This window comes from Brachyhypopomus gauderio, chromosome 19 (genome assembly GCF_052324685.1).
Source record: "Brachyhypopomus gauderio isolate BG-103 chromosome 19, BGAUD_0.2, whole genome shotgun sequence".
Lineage (NCBI taxonomy): Eukaryota > Metazoa > Chordata > Actinopteri > Gymnotiformes > Hypopomidae > Brachyhypopomus > Brachyhypopomus gauderio.
This window is the reverse complement of record NC_135229.1, coordinates 7453156-7466396: the sequence shown is the minus strand read 5'-3', so window position 1 is coordinate 7466396 and position 13241 is coordinate 7453156. Positions and strand designations below refer to the sequence as shown.

The following is a 13241-nucleotide window of genomic DNA, read 5'->3' as shown; positions in this document are numbered from 1 at the left end:
TTTTGAACAGCGTGAGCTACGGGCTGTCAGTACTGCCAACATTAGCCAAGACAACCATGGCCAAGGAAAGGAATACAGCGCGAAGAACCGACATGAAAGTCTCCGTTGTACTTCCCGTGCAGACAGAGCCACCGTTTCAAAGGTTTGTTGGTTGGTCTTTGTAAAGCAACACAGGAGACGGAGAGGAGAACGGCGCCAGCAGCACAAGCCAAACGGAGAATTTTAGCTTCATCAACTCTGCAAAGCGCGGCGGGAATGCATATGTTACACACCCAACGGGCGAGTCTGTCTATTCATATTCAAGAGCCTTTTTCAGACTCGTCTGAGTAAAAAAAAAAAACACAAATCCCCACGGGGTCTATATGTATGAGCAGCGAGCTCAGCTTAACATACTGACATACATATCTTCAACTTTTAGTCCGCCGAACATCAAACAGCATAAGAGCGCGCGCTTTGAATGGCGCTCTCGCTGTATGCCAGAGATTGTTAATGACAGACGGAACCCGAAGGAACTGCATCACGCACAGATAATAGCCAGTGCCCACTCTGGGAGAGTAAGGAGAAAGGGCAATAAAGCCTTATTAAATGGATTTTCATCACTCTGCCAGCCCAAGTGCTCACTGTGACATGCCCGGTCCCGGTGGTGCTGAGAGAACAATATTGAAATCAGAAGCGCCGCTCAATCTGACAATGCCGGCGGCACAAGAACCGTCGAGGTGAGAATACACTTAACTGTGTGACATCGGTGGGACGGTCCAGATTTCAGCTGGTTTTTAATTAACCCCACGGTCAAATCTCAGAACATGTCACTTTGGGGAATTCTGCTATCTTAAATGGCAGCAGCTGGATATATCCTGTGATTAGAAATATGACGTTTCGTTTAATTGACTATAGTTTAAGAGGGTCCAGGGAGATAGCTGCAGAGATTAAAATGTGCTCATTGAATTTTAATATTCAAAAGTTGAAGTGATCCAAAATGCGTCCTCTGCAATAGATTAGTGTACTACATCCAGACTATTTTATTATTGCAATCGATGCTTATTGCAGTACCCTGGTAAGCCACATCCACTGATATCTGTTTACATACAAACCTGCTTTAACACCAGTCTCAATTGGTCTCACAACTTCTGGAAAATCTATAATGACAGAAGCTTACACTTTCAAGTGTTAATAGAGATGGTTCATATTGAAAGAGGTTGTCCAAGAAGTAAAGAAGCTTAGGCCAGGCGTATTGGTGCGCGGTACGTGCGAGGGTTAGCGTTACAGGGTCAAGGCAGAATTGAAACCCACAGAATCACATTCTTCGTCTGGTAAATGAGCGTATTATTTTTTTCCCGCAGTTATTCATCATTCATGGGCAATGTCAGACAGAACAGGAAGTCAATTAGACTGGATGTATTTCTGACTTTGGGTAATAAGTCAGGCTCAAGTTCACTGTGTGTGTGTGTGTGTGTGTGTGTGTGTGTGTGTGTGTGTGTGGGAAACCTCCTAACCATGCTGATATTCTGATCTCCTTCGAATGTGCTGCACAAATACAAATACAGTCTTGATAACGCGCCCTGTGGCAGTCACCCCAAGAGGGATAGCGTATCCATTTTGGTCAATAATCTCACTAAGGGAGACGGAGGTCAGAAGTATAGAACACAATTGTAACCTTCTGCCTTCTGGTAAGAAAATCAATGGTGGCAAATTATATTTAGAATTTATAGCAACATGAGATCACTTATCTCAAATGACAAGGCTGACGATCCATTACAGCTTCGTCATTGTTGTTGTTTTTACTTCTGGCTAATAAACTCAGGATTTCACACCGTGGAGCATGCGTACACCGAGATGTACCACAAACACAAACAGACCCAGCAAAAATAGCACGCAGGTTCATTCCCTATAGCGCAATTCCAGAAGACCTCAATCGCTTCCACTCAAAACGCTCAAAAGACCCGTCTTGTTCCTAAAAGCACCATAGCGTCTTTGAAGAGAGACTCTGCTGGTGTCTATAGACTTTTTGTAGCTTTTATTCTTTCCTCTTTTTCTCCCGGAGTCAAAGAGCGACCGCTGGGAACTCTTCAATTTGCTTTGGTGCCATAGATGTGACCTGTGTTGCTGATCCATTTCTCCATGGGGGAACGGCGTTAAAACGAGGGCTGGGTTTTAATGGCCGAATGAAACACCCATCCGGAACATAGTGACAAAGCTACGTTAAAGAACTGCAAATGGCAAAATGAAGGAAGCTCACATGGAAATAGGCAATTAATGTTAGGAATCTACGGATGGGTAGTCTGGAATCCAAGCTCAGAAACAAAGCATGGTAGATCAGACCACAGACATGACTGGTACATCAGACATTTCCCACAGGAACAATTTGTTTCTTCCTCTAATATCTTTTGGAGCCCCTGAGACTAGCAGAAGATTCCTACTTGAAGATCAGCTCGGGTACATTTAAGGCTTATTTCTCCTAAATGCCTCTTAGGAGCTATATTGAGATGAAAAAAATACAAAATCCTATGACTTATACAGGTAGTTCTTGAAATGATAATTCCAGACATATTTGAGAATCTTGAGTAAAAAAGGACAATCTCTTTTTATGTCTAGATTATTTTAAGGGAAAGCATGAGAATACCAAGAGATCAGATGTATGTGAGGCAAATTAACTTGTCTAATTATCTGAACAATATATGAGACTCACAGGCATGCACATTATATATTCTTCTTTTTAATGCCATGTGTGTAAAACAAACACTAAAACCTGCACAGATAGAACACATATCTGCATATTCTAGTAGTTGTTGGTTGTTTTCATGAACAATGTATTATCTCATTTATCTAAGAGACACATGTACCTCAAAAATAATGAATTTTAATGTGTTGTTTTACTATAAATTACAATAAACTTTTGTATTACAAAAAAAAACAGATTATAACATTGAAGATTTGTAGTGACAGCTACAATGGATGTTTAAGAGCTCTTGATTAAAAAAATTAACACATTTAAACACAAGGAAACGTGCCTGAGACAACTGAGATAATAACTAGGAAATGTTTCCTTCTGCAAAGAATGGGGCAAAACAAAATGACAGAAAAGTCATACAGTTTACATATTGATCACTTAGAGAAAGATCTGTGGTCACTGTTCATCAAATTGTAATGAGACGGGGGAGAGGAATCCCATCTAAACCTGATGTGCTGACTTGGTGTGGTTTGTTTATTTTGGTCTCAAAGATAGAGATCAGACCTTCTGTCCAGTGGACACAGCTGGTAGGGAAATTGACTGGGATGAGTACAGGTTATTACAACTCAAATATATGAAAAGCATATGTACTGGTGTATGTCCCCAAAACGTGATATACACGTACAACACGTGAAGCAGTTTGAAACCGTTTGAAGCAGCAATAACATTTAAAGTCAAGCTTCTGTGGAATTAGTTTAGGTTATACATTTATTATTGAATATATACAGTAGCTCCTTCTGTCTTCATGTCTTGCAACTTAATATTATCAGGGCAATGAATGCAAATGCATCTTGAAGTTCTGTTTATTCAGGGAGTCAATGTCTGGTCTGTGCATCTAAAGCTACGTGGGTCTCCATCCCTTCAAAATGTTCCTCCAGCTCCAGATCAAATCAGTGCAGAGGGTCCAAACATGAGAACCAGGGAGAAACTTTCACTCCTGATCCATGATGCCATCCTCCTCCTTCTCCTCAGGTGCAAGTGCAATCTCCATGCCAACACCTGCGTGTTCGAGAAGGGGAAGCTGAGCTGCGAGTGTGAGCACAACACGACGGGGCCGGAGTGTTCGCGCTGCAAGCGTCACTACCAGGGCCGCACCTGGAGCATGGGCTCCTACCTGCCCATCCCCAAAGGCACCGCCAACATCTGTGAGTACCACCCTGCCACCACCAGCAGCTCCATCTGGGGACGGGCGACCCCACACCGACCCCATGGGCCGCGGAAGCCCGTCACCAACGAAGGCGCACCAGAGCACTCCAAAGAAAATAAACACGGGCTAATTTCACATTACGAGTTAATCTGACACGGCTAATGCTAATCTGACACGGGATATATTTACGCTAAATTTTTCTGAGGCCTGTCCAGACTGAAAGACGGTGTTGGGACACTTCTTGTTGGGCCCATTATCCTGACAGGAAGTGGAGGCACATCTGCGTTAGGTGACGTGGCCCTGGTAAATCTAATGCGTTCGGTAACTGGAGCTCAGGGACTATGTAAGACTCAGTACTGGCCAGATGGTGGGGGAGTTCTCTGGCCTGGCCCACTCAGTACTCGGCCCAACCGGGCCACTAACGTGAAGGCAGCGCCATATGCTTCTGGAGCCTCTAATGAAGGAGAACCTCAAAAAAAAAATGTGAAAAAGAAAAGCAGACACTGTTTAACAATGCGTGTAACATCTCCTCTCCTGCATGTGTTTGCATGTCTACATGCATGTGTGCACACAAGTGTGTGTGTGTTTGTGTGTATATCTTGCAGGCTTTAATATACCTTATATAGTTTACCACTGGTATGAAGGCCCCCATAATGCTGTCGTGTGGTTCAGATTGACAGCCACTTATTAAAAGCCAATACATGGACACATCTGCAGGAGGCTAAGAGAACTCAAAATAAGTAATAAAAGAAATATTAGCGTCTTTTGTCCAATTTGCGTTGCAGTGGTTTTACATTTGAGATTCAATTATAATTTTGTAATTTCTGCCCCACTGTGCATGTGGGAAATAGGAGCAGTGAACTGTAGTAAAAGACGTAGAGGTGGTCAGAGTCGCAGTGTGGTACACAAGGTTTCCACGGAAACAGGACGTTTCAAACACAGATCCTTCATCAGCTCTGCAAGCAAAGTGCTTCTTCTGAAACTGTAGGAGGTGAAACCTGCAAAACCCTGTGTACTAGACAGCAATTGTCCTATATATATATATATATATATATATATATATATATATATATATATATATACACACACACACACACACACACACACACACAAGGTGGTTAGTGAACACAGCAGCCAGTAGGACTGTAGAGAAGATGATGGTGTGTGTGTGTGTGTGTGTGTGTGTGTGTGTGTGTGTGTGTGTGTGTATCATTTCTCTACAGTCCTACGGGTTGCTGTGTTCTCTACCCAACTTGTCTTCTACATGGTATTACACATATGGGTCTCACATAAAAAACAAACTTGCTGAAGGTGCAGAATTTAATTAAGATGCAATTCCTTTCATCCATCACCAAGTTATCTGCTTTAATCATGCTAGCGCTTTATCTCCATGTTAGGGCAAATGCGACAGGCCGGCTCGCGTGTTGCTATTGGTTGGAGGCAACACTGCATCTAATATCTCAGTAGAAACCATCCCCCCCACCCTCCACAACCCACTCCCGGTTTACCGGTCGGCCTGAGGCACGGAGGCCCACTCTGGGCAAGACAGAACACACCTCAGTGTGCCTTCCTTAACACCGGCACCCCACTGAGCAAAAAAAGAATGCAGAAATATCTCTCTCTCTCTCTCTCTCTCTCTCTCTCTCTCTCTATAAAAAGTGGAATGGACGTCTAGGCCCCTCTTTGCACCGTGGGCAATATTATGAAACTATCAAACAATCAGAACAATCTATATGATTCTTTTGACCCGTTAAGTAGTTTTATTCCTATGGTTACATTTACTTTAGTAAGAAATAAGTAATGTAACCTAGGCAGTACTGATATTATGGTTTTTACACAAATACTAACCTATGGAGGTGTAGATTTTTTTAATATAGTTCTTTAATTGCCTACTGACATGTGCTAGTAGACTATTTAAAGTTCACGTTTTAAAAAAGTTATTTATTTTAAACCTCTGGGGAACATGGTCTTTCCACATAATTGGAATGTAATTTCCATACATTACACAGTGGTTAAAAGAGCCCAACAGCATTCTTTATAGTCTAGTCTGTTCGCAAAAACATGTAATTAGAGTAAACCATCGACAACAATCCAAAGCATTTAGTGCCTTTAAAAATCCCATGCCGTACTAATAAAACGCCCGGGCTTGCTAACGCCAATGCTACGATCAAAACACTATTAGCCTCTGTCCCCCCCCCCCCCCCCCCCTCCCCCCCCCGGAGAGCGAGTGAGTGGATTTGCCCCCGTGGGTTGGGAGTGAGAGGGAGGAGAGGCGGCTGTATTCCACACGGAGCATAAACAGGTGCGTAAACAGTGAGGAATGATGATTTCATAGCGCGGCGCGAGAGCGAGGCGCGTGCTGTAGTAAACTCAGCGCGCGGAGGTCTGGTGTGACAGCTGTCCCTCGACTGCGTGTTCACGATCTCAGCCCCGCCCAGCTCGGGGCAACAGAATTCACAATTATGCCGAAGCTGCGACACCGGTGACTGACAGATTTAAAGTACAGATTTTACTGGCGTTGTTTACTGACAATATGTAGTTTTACAAATTAAAAAGTCTAAATAGGTAAGTAACGAAAAAACAAAACTGGAATATATAAATTGTAGAAAAGAAGCCCCCCTTCACCAAAACAAAAATACAAATCTTCCAGAATTATATGACTGTGAGGTGAGCCTCACAAGCAGCAGAATAGCCCTCCGTGTTGGCTGGCTCTGTGAGAACAGATTCACCACACACGGGTGTAAGGAAAGAGTTCTAAAGTTTAATAAGGAAGACGTCTAGTTAAATACAGAAGAACTGTGATGTGGCTTAAAACAATTGGCTAAGAATAAAAGCAGATGTATGATTGGTGTTGTCCCTATCGGGTAAGGAGGTACAGTGGGGGTAGGGAGAAAGTACAAGAACAACGGGGAACAAGAAGGAGAGGAGAACTAACTCAGACACACAGATAACAGAACAAAATGTCAGAATGCTCAGATTGAGGGTCACAGACAGTAAATCATGAATTCCCTTACAGTGATCAATAACAGGAAATATTGTATGTGTATGCATTAAACACCATGAGGAACACAGTCTGTGTAGTATCACACAAGCAAATGAGCAGTTGGGAATGAGGAAACCAAGGAAGTGATGGTGCTGCTATAGTAGCAGTGTTGCTACAGTAATGGTGCTGCTATAGTGATGGTGCTGCCATAGTAACGGTGCTGCTATAGTAACAGTGTTGCTACAGCACTAGTGCTGCTATAGTGACAGTGCTGCTACATTATCGGTGCAGCTACAGTGTTGACACCCTCCACAGCAAGTAGTGGCTCTTCCTCTGCACCTTCGGGTGGTGGAGGGGGGGGATGTTACAGTCACCCGTGTTGCCTGGCAGAGTCTTCAGGCCTGACGTGATGTGCTGCAGGTTTGATGGCCTCCTGGGGGAGCTGGGGCAATTAGGCATCTGCTGGTGACTCGTAGTGTGACTAAGAGGCTGTGCTGAAGAAAAGGCCAAGAGAAGAACCCCCCCCCCCCCCCCCCCCCCCCCCCACACACACACACACACACACACACACACCCATAGCATTCACTCAAAGCCATCACTGTTGCTTGCACAATATTACCTCAGTGTTAACACACCGCAAGCCATGCAGGGTTATAGAGGCAAAGAAACACTCAAACATGGAGGCTATGGAGTGTGTTACTCTTGTATATATGGTATGGAGTATGTTATGTTGTATATGGTATGGAGTGTGTTACTGTTGTATATATCTCAAAGTGATGTAACTCATGGTTATTGATATGGCTCGTGCATTTCTATGGTAGTAAATCCACACACTTTTCTAAAGTAATTTGCCATGTTTTAGAACTGAATGCCAAAAAATTTGTTTATTTTGAGCAGGCCTTGGCTTACTGATCTGAAACTGATCAATGTCCTTTGTTTGGATAGAGCCCAAGACACCATTACTACTTCTGCTCTGTCTTGTCATCGAGTGCTGTAATGAACTGCTTAAACCCCCAGAGAGCTGAAAACCTCAGTAGCATCTCCCATAAGTAAACTCCAACACCAACACTGCAACACACTCCGGTAAAGGCTAACGTCCGTCATCCCAACAGAACTGCGGACTAAACCACGCGAGCCGTACCACTCTAACACAGTGCTGATGTTAGTTCTACTAACGCCGTGCAGATGTTAGTGCTACTAACGCTGTGCACGTATGACTCTAACACCCCTGACTGACAAATGTCTTTTTTTCTGCAGGTATTCCGAGCAACCTTGGCACAGCTGGTGAGTAGCGTAAACAAGACATCAAACAACGGCGCCGCTCACATGTGCACACTCCTACGCCCAGAGACTCAGACGCACGACACCAACCGTTCAGCATTCAGTTCAGGTCCAGAATCACTGTACGTAGTTGGAAGGACGCACAGGTCCATCTCGCAGCTGCTAAGAACATGAATCGTGTGCAGTAGCTTGGAAAGCCTTAGAACGAACATGCGTAGCCCCTTATCAGATGATCTCTGCTTGTGCAGCTACTAAAGCTACTACTGGTAGTACAACTGCTACTAATGAAAATATTATATAACACACCATTTTGTATTAAGTTACATTTTGTAGTGATTCATTTTGTTTGACTATATTTTTTCCACTTTCATGCAGTTCGACCGAATGTTTCATCTCTTGGAGTTGCAAATCGAAATCAAGGTAAAACATGCACAAAATGAGAGGCCTAGCACTCACAGGACACACACACACACACACACACACACACACACACACACACACACACACACACACACACACACACACACACGCAGTCTTTAGATTATGTCCTTTAGTGAACAAACCCTGTAGATTGCTGCATTTGATTAAGACATCCAGTGGTTTCAGAGTCCTTTGATTAGCCGTTCCATTTTAATTAGGCCCAACGCTCTCGGGGTTTCCACCTGTCTGGCCCTCGCACGGAGAGCAGGAAACACCCAGCAGAAGGGCCACAAGCCATTTAGGCCCATTGATTTTTGGGAGACCTCAGGTGAAGCCATCAGCAGAAGCCTTTTATAAAAAATTTAAATCGCATGCCAGAAAGGCAAAGACAAGCTGCAGAAAAATGTGAAGTGTACACACACACAGACCATATACTGTATTTATATATATATATGTATGTATGTATGTATGTGGCCGTATGGTTGTGTGTGAGGTAAATAAAATTCAGAAAATATTGTCCTTACATATTCAGCATTCGTCTGTGCAGGCAGCAAAAAAAATACTGTAAATAGAAAAACTGAACCTAAAGCTTCAGCTTCTGCTTTAAGGGATCCAGGCTTCCTGTAAAACTGGGTTTCAGAGTGACAGCAAGATATAGGCTATACGCTCCAGCCCAGCGCGTGTGGTCGTGTGTGGTTGTGTGTGGTTGTGTGTGGAGTCTTCCGCTCTGCAGCGCTAAATTGGGAATGTCCAACATAAGCAGGTAACCAATGCACCGAGAGTTTACAGGCTTTGCAGACCTCCAAAACTGCAGACCCTGCTGCCTTTGAAAAGCCGCAATTTTCCCAAGCTCCTTTAGAACATTTACTCTTGGCTGTGTTGTCGTCCTGCAGTTCAAGAGATCTTTTCAGGGACAGCGCAGTGGTGAAAACAGGAGCACGTGGCTATATTCTGGTCATTCTGGACTAGGTGTTCGTGTCTGAACATATTACTCATCAAGGAACTGCTGAAACATAACCAGCAGTGTCAAATAATTAATAAATCAGAGAACTCCCATTAGCTCCAGCTGTTATTTTTCACCAGGACTGGCTAATGACTTGCCTGGAGGTGTTCTTGTAAGTTGCAGTGCCCCCAAAACATAAAGCCCACTGCAGACGGGGAGACGTTTCAGGACCTCTCCTTCCACAGGACGGTCGTGAGGCAGATCGATGCGGGTCTCCGCTAATGCGCAGGAGGGGCGGGTTGGGAGAAGAGCCGAGGCGGCACACGTGCGACGCGGCACACGTGCACAGGCTTCACACCTCTGGGTCTCCTCGGGTCCTCGGACAAGTGCGAACACAATCGGTGCGGACAGACACCACACAGTGTGGCAGATGACCTTGCACATCGAGAGGGGACTTCCATCAGGCGGAGGAGGATGGGAACCAACCGGAGTGTCTCCGAGCTCCCGCCGAGCGCACGTGACGCCACGCGCGTGAACCAGAACCGCGGCAGACATCGGCTTGGTGGCCGTGTTGCGGACTGCATGCTCAAGTGATCGCAATAAAAATCCTGCACAGTTGATTTTTTAAATGAAAAAAATATTTTTGAAAATAATTTTTTATGTCCTAGTTACCTTCCGTCCCCCCCCCCCCCCCGAATTGACATTGAAATGTACTTTTATTTTCTCACCTTTTGTTGAGACAGTCCCCTTTTTCCATTCTGCTGTGTGGGTGTGGATACCAGCAAACTGACTTGCAGCCTCAGTGTGAAACACAAACACCGTAGTCGGTGTGGTGCAGACTGGAAATCAGATCGCATCAATGTGGCTTTACTGAAGAGGTGAAGGGCTGCTAGAAGAAACCGGTCATCAGCGCAATCTATGCTGTGTTTAAAAAGATGCAAATCCAGTTTTCTGGTTAAATCAGAGGATACCACCATTCATGTTTTAAGAATGTATTTAGAACAGTATCATCTGTGCATTTATCACATAAACCGAAAAAAGTATAATTCCTAAACGGAAGTTAGGGGGTAGAATTAAAAAACCGGAGTAAGTAGCGGTTATTTTATGCAATCTGCAGTGTCCATTTAATGTTGAACTGAAGCAGAAGTATGAAGATAATAACATAAAGATTATAGCATGCTTCCTGCTGATAGAACATTTTGAGCAAGGAAGAAAAATACTGTGCCTTTAAAAACAAAAGCTGATCTCAGGTGACGCTGCGAAATAAGAGAACTCGTTTGGAGGCCCTTAGTGCCTGGATAATCCCAGACACAGCAAACAAAGTAAACTCCACAATTTGAAGATTAAAAGTTTTAAACCCACTGAAAATCTACCAATAGCTGAAGCTCAAAAAGGAGTCTCTGGATCTGGGCGCATATGGCAGATAAAACCACACGCCTCACAGGGCAAAGAACAGACCTTTTGTGTCGTAACTTAATATCGAGGATTTCTTCATCTGATTGTATATTTCGTGCATAGTCCTGCATTCGTTGATTTTATGCTAAATATCTGCTTGCATAGCTAAGTCAGTGGCAGAAGCAGTCTGATGAATCTTTGCTCTTGTAGACAGTGAATACGGGATATTAAAATCACGACATAATTCAAATTAGACGCTGCTTAAAGGACCTTGTATTCATGAGTATTCATCCCTTGCAAACATGTATTGCAAATATATAAAAATATTTTCTATGGGGACCTTTAGGATGAATCATCACTATGCATAAAGGAGCATGGAGTGCACTCAATGTTTCAAAGTACTTGAAAATGCTTGAAATTGTAACTGTATTTCATTCCACAACAAATACCTGATACAACAAATACATCTGATTGAATAGTTTGCTTGTATCGCGTTACAAATACAAGCGAGAAATGTACAGCATCTTGTAATTCCAGCGAAAAACTTTAGAAACTGTGAAGATGTTAAGATTGTGTGTTTTGAAACAAACACTTCCATTACATAAAACATATGCTAGCTTGGTAGCTAATCAAATCCGAAGCTAACTAGCATATATTTAAGCATATTAAGCTTCATATTCCAACAAGCTTATGCAATACTATCTCCACCGGTACCATCTCTTTTAATGTGATAAAAAGTGAATTAATCATTTTGAGTATGTATGTATTTGTATAAATATGTCATTCAATATAGCTCTAAGGTGCTGGAAAATGTTGAAAATGGACCTTGAAAGTGCTTGAAAAGTGTTTGAACTTGACCTTGGGGAAAGGTGTATGAATCCTGTCTTCTTGCTATTCAGTCTGAAATGGGTTTTTTTCCGTGGGTGACATAAGCATGTTGTGCCACATTAAAAGTAGTCCGTGCCAAATACCGTGCTTTGAACTTAATGATAAAATAAACGGCAGAGAAAATTCCTCGATCGTTTTTTAAATAAAAAAATTCTAATTATTCGACCATTCGTTTCACTCCTAATACAACACCAGAAATGCCCTGTTGGATGAATGTCGAGAATGCTTTTAAAGTCAGTACTTATGTTGGACATGACCCATTTATGCAGCATTGACTTGCAGTCAGACTTTTTCAGCATTACCCCTCATGACATTGGGGAAAGTGTTAAACAGTAGCTTTTCAATGTTTTGTTGGGTAGTACAAGTCTTGTTTGTCTGTGTAAAGAACCCACCCCATAGAATTGTCAGTGGGGAAGGTTGTGTGTGTGTGTGTGTGTGTGTGTGTGTGTGTGTGTGTGTGTGTGTGTGTGTGTTCATTTTCCTTCTCACCTTGCAGAACTACAAGGATCTACATCGTTTTTCTTCATTTTCTCCCTCTCAGCCCAAACTCAATACTCTTGCGGATTATTGCTTTACAGCTACGTTACTTTTGGTCTCATTCGTGAACCTTAAGCTCCCCGTCCTGTCCCTGGGTGTCCCAAGGGGGCGCTCACAACTCCATCTTCCATCCCCATCACAACCAATCACACGCCCAATCACACAGCCAATCACACGCCCAGGCCACCTGATGACCGTCCTGATGGGACTTGTTTCTCTGCACCAGAGCACACAGTCCTAGTGGAAGTTGGCCCCAGTTTACATCTCTCTCTCTCTCTCTCTCTCTCTCTCTCTCTCTCTCTCTCTCTCTCTCTCTCTCTCTCTCTCTCTCTCTCTCTCTCTCTCTCTCTCTCCCAGGTCGGGTGTGCGACGGCGTGCTCCTGCGGTGTCAGAACGGAGGCGTTTGCGAGCAGCACCAGCGCTGCCGTTGCCCACCAGCGTTCGGTGGCGTGCTGTGCGAGCGCGGACCATGTCATGGCGACCCGTGTGAGGAGCTCCAGTCGGGACAGACGGCCCTGCGTCTCCCGCCCACCCACCAGGCTCTGCTGCTGTTTCTCCCTCTCATCAACTTGCTGCCAGCCACCTGGGGCCTCCGCTCACCCTGAGGCGGGTCAGCTCCAGGGGGGGGCTCTCCATGGGGGATCTCAGCCCGACATCCAGTTTGCAGACAAAGGAGGGCTAAGAACAAATGCTCCCTAGTTAATATATATATATATATATATATATATATATATATATATATATATATATATATATATATATATATATATCTCACTCGCTTGAAACAAAAGCACAGAGAAGTTTTCTACTTGATGTGTCAGCTAAAGTTTGCCTGTAGTGGAAGATGCGTGAACTGCCGAAGGAGCGAAATGAAAAGAAGAGCACAAAGGAGACGGTGAGGGGAGAAACTCACAGCAGC

General features: G+C 43.8%; 1 protein-coding gene across 4 annotated transcripts in view; it reads left to right on the top strand.

Annotated features, from left to right (window-relative positions):
• ntng1b (netrin g1b) overlaps positions 1-12990 on the top strand; it is a 50302-nt gene extending 37312 nt beyond the window's left edge. For all 4 annotated transcript variants that reach the window (XM_076981486.1, XM_076981485.1, XM_076981487.1 and 1 more), the window contains 4 exons: positions 3701-3873; positions 8116-8142; positions 8515-8559; positions 12680-12990. In XM_076981486.1, coding sequence (XP_076837601.1) covers positions 3701-3873; positions 8116-8142; positions 8515-8559; positions 12680-12927 — 493 coding nt within the window. In that variant the 3' untranslated portion in view covers positions 12928-12990. The remainder of the gene's footprint in view (positions 1-3700; positions 3874-8115; positions 8143-8514; positions 8560-12679) is intronic.
• Positions 12991-13241: the final 251 nt, after the last annotated feature.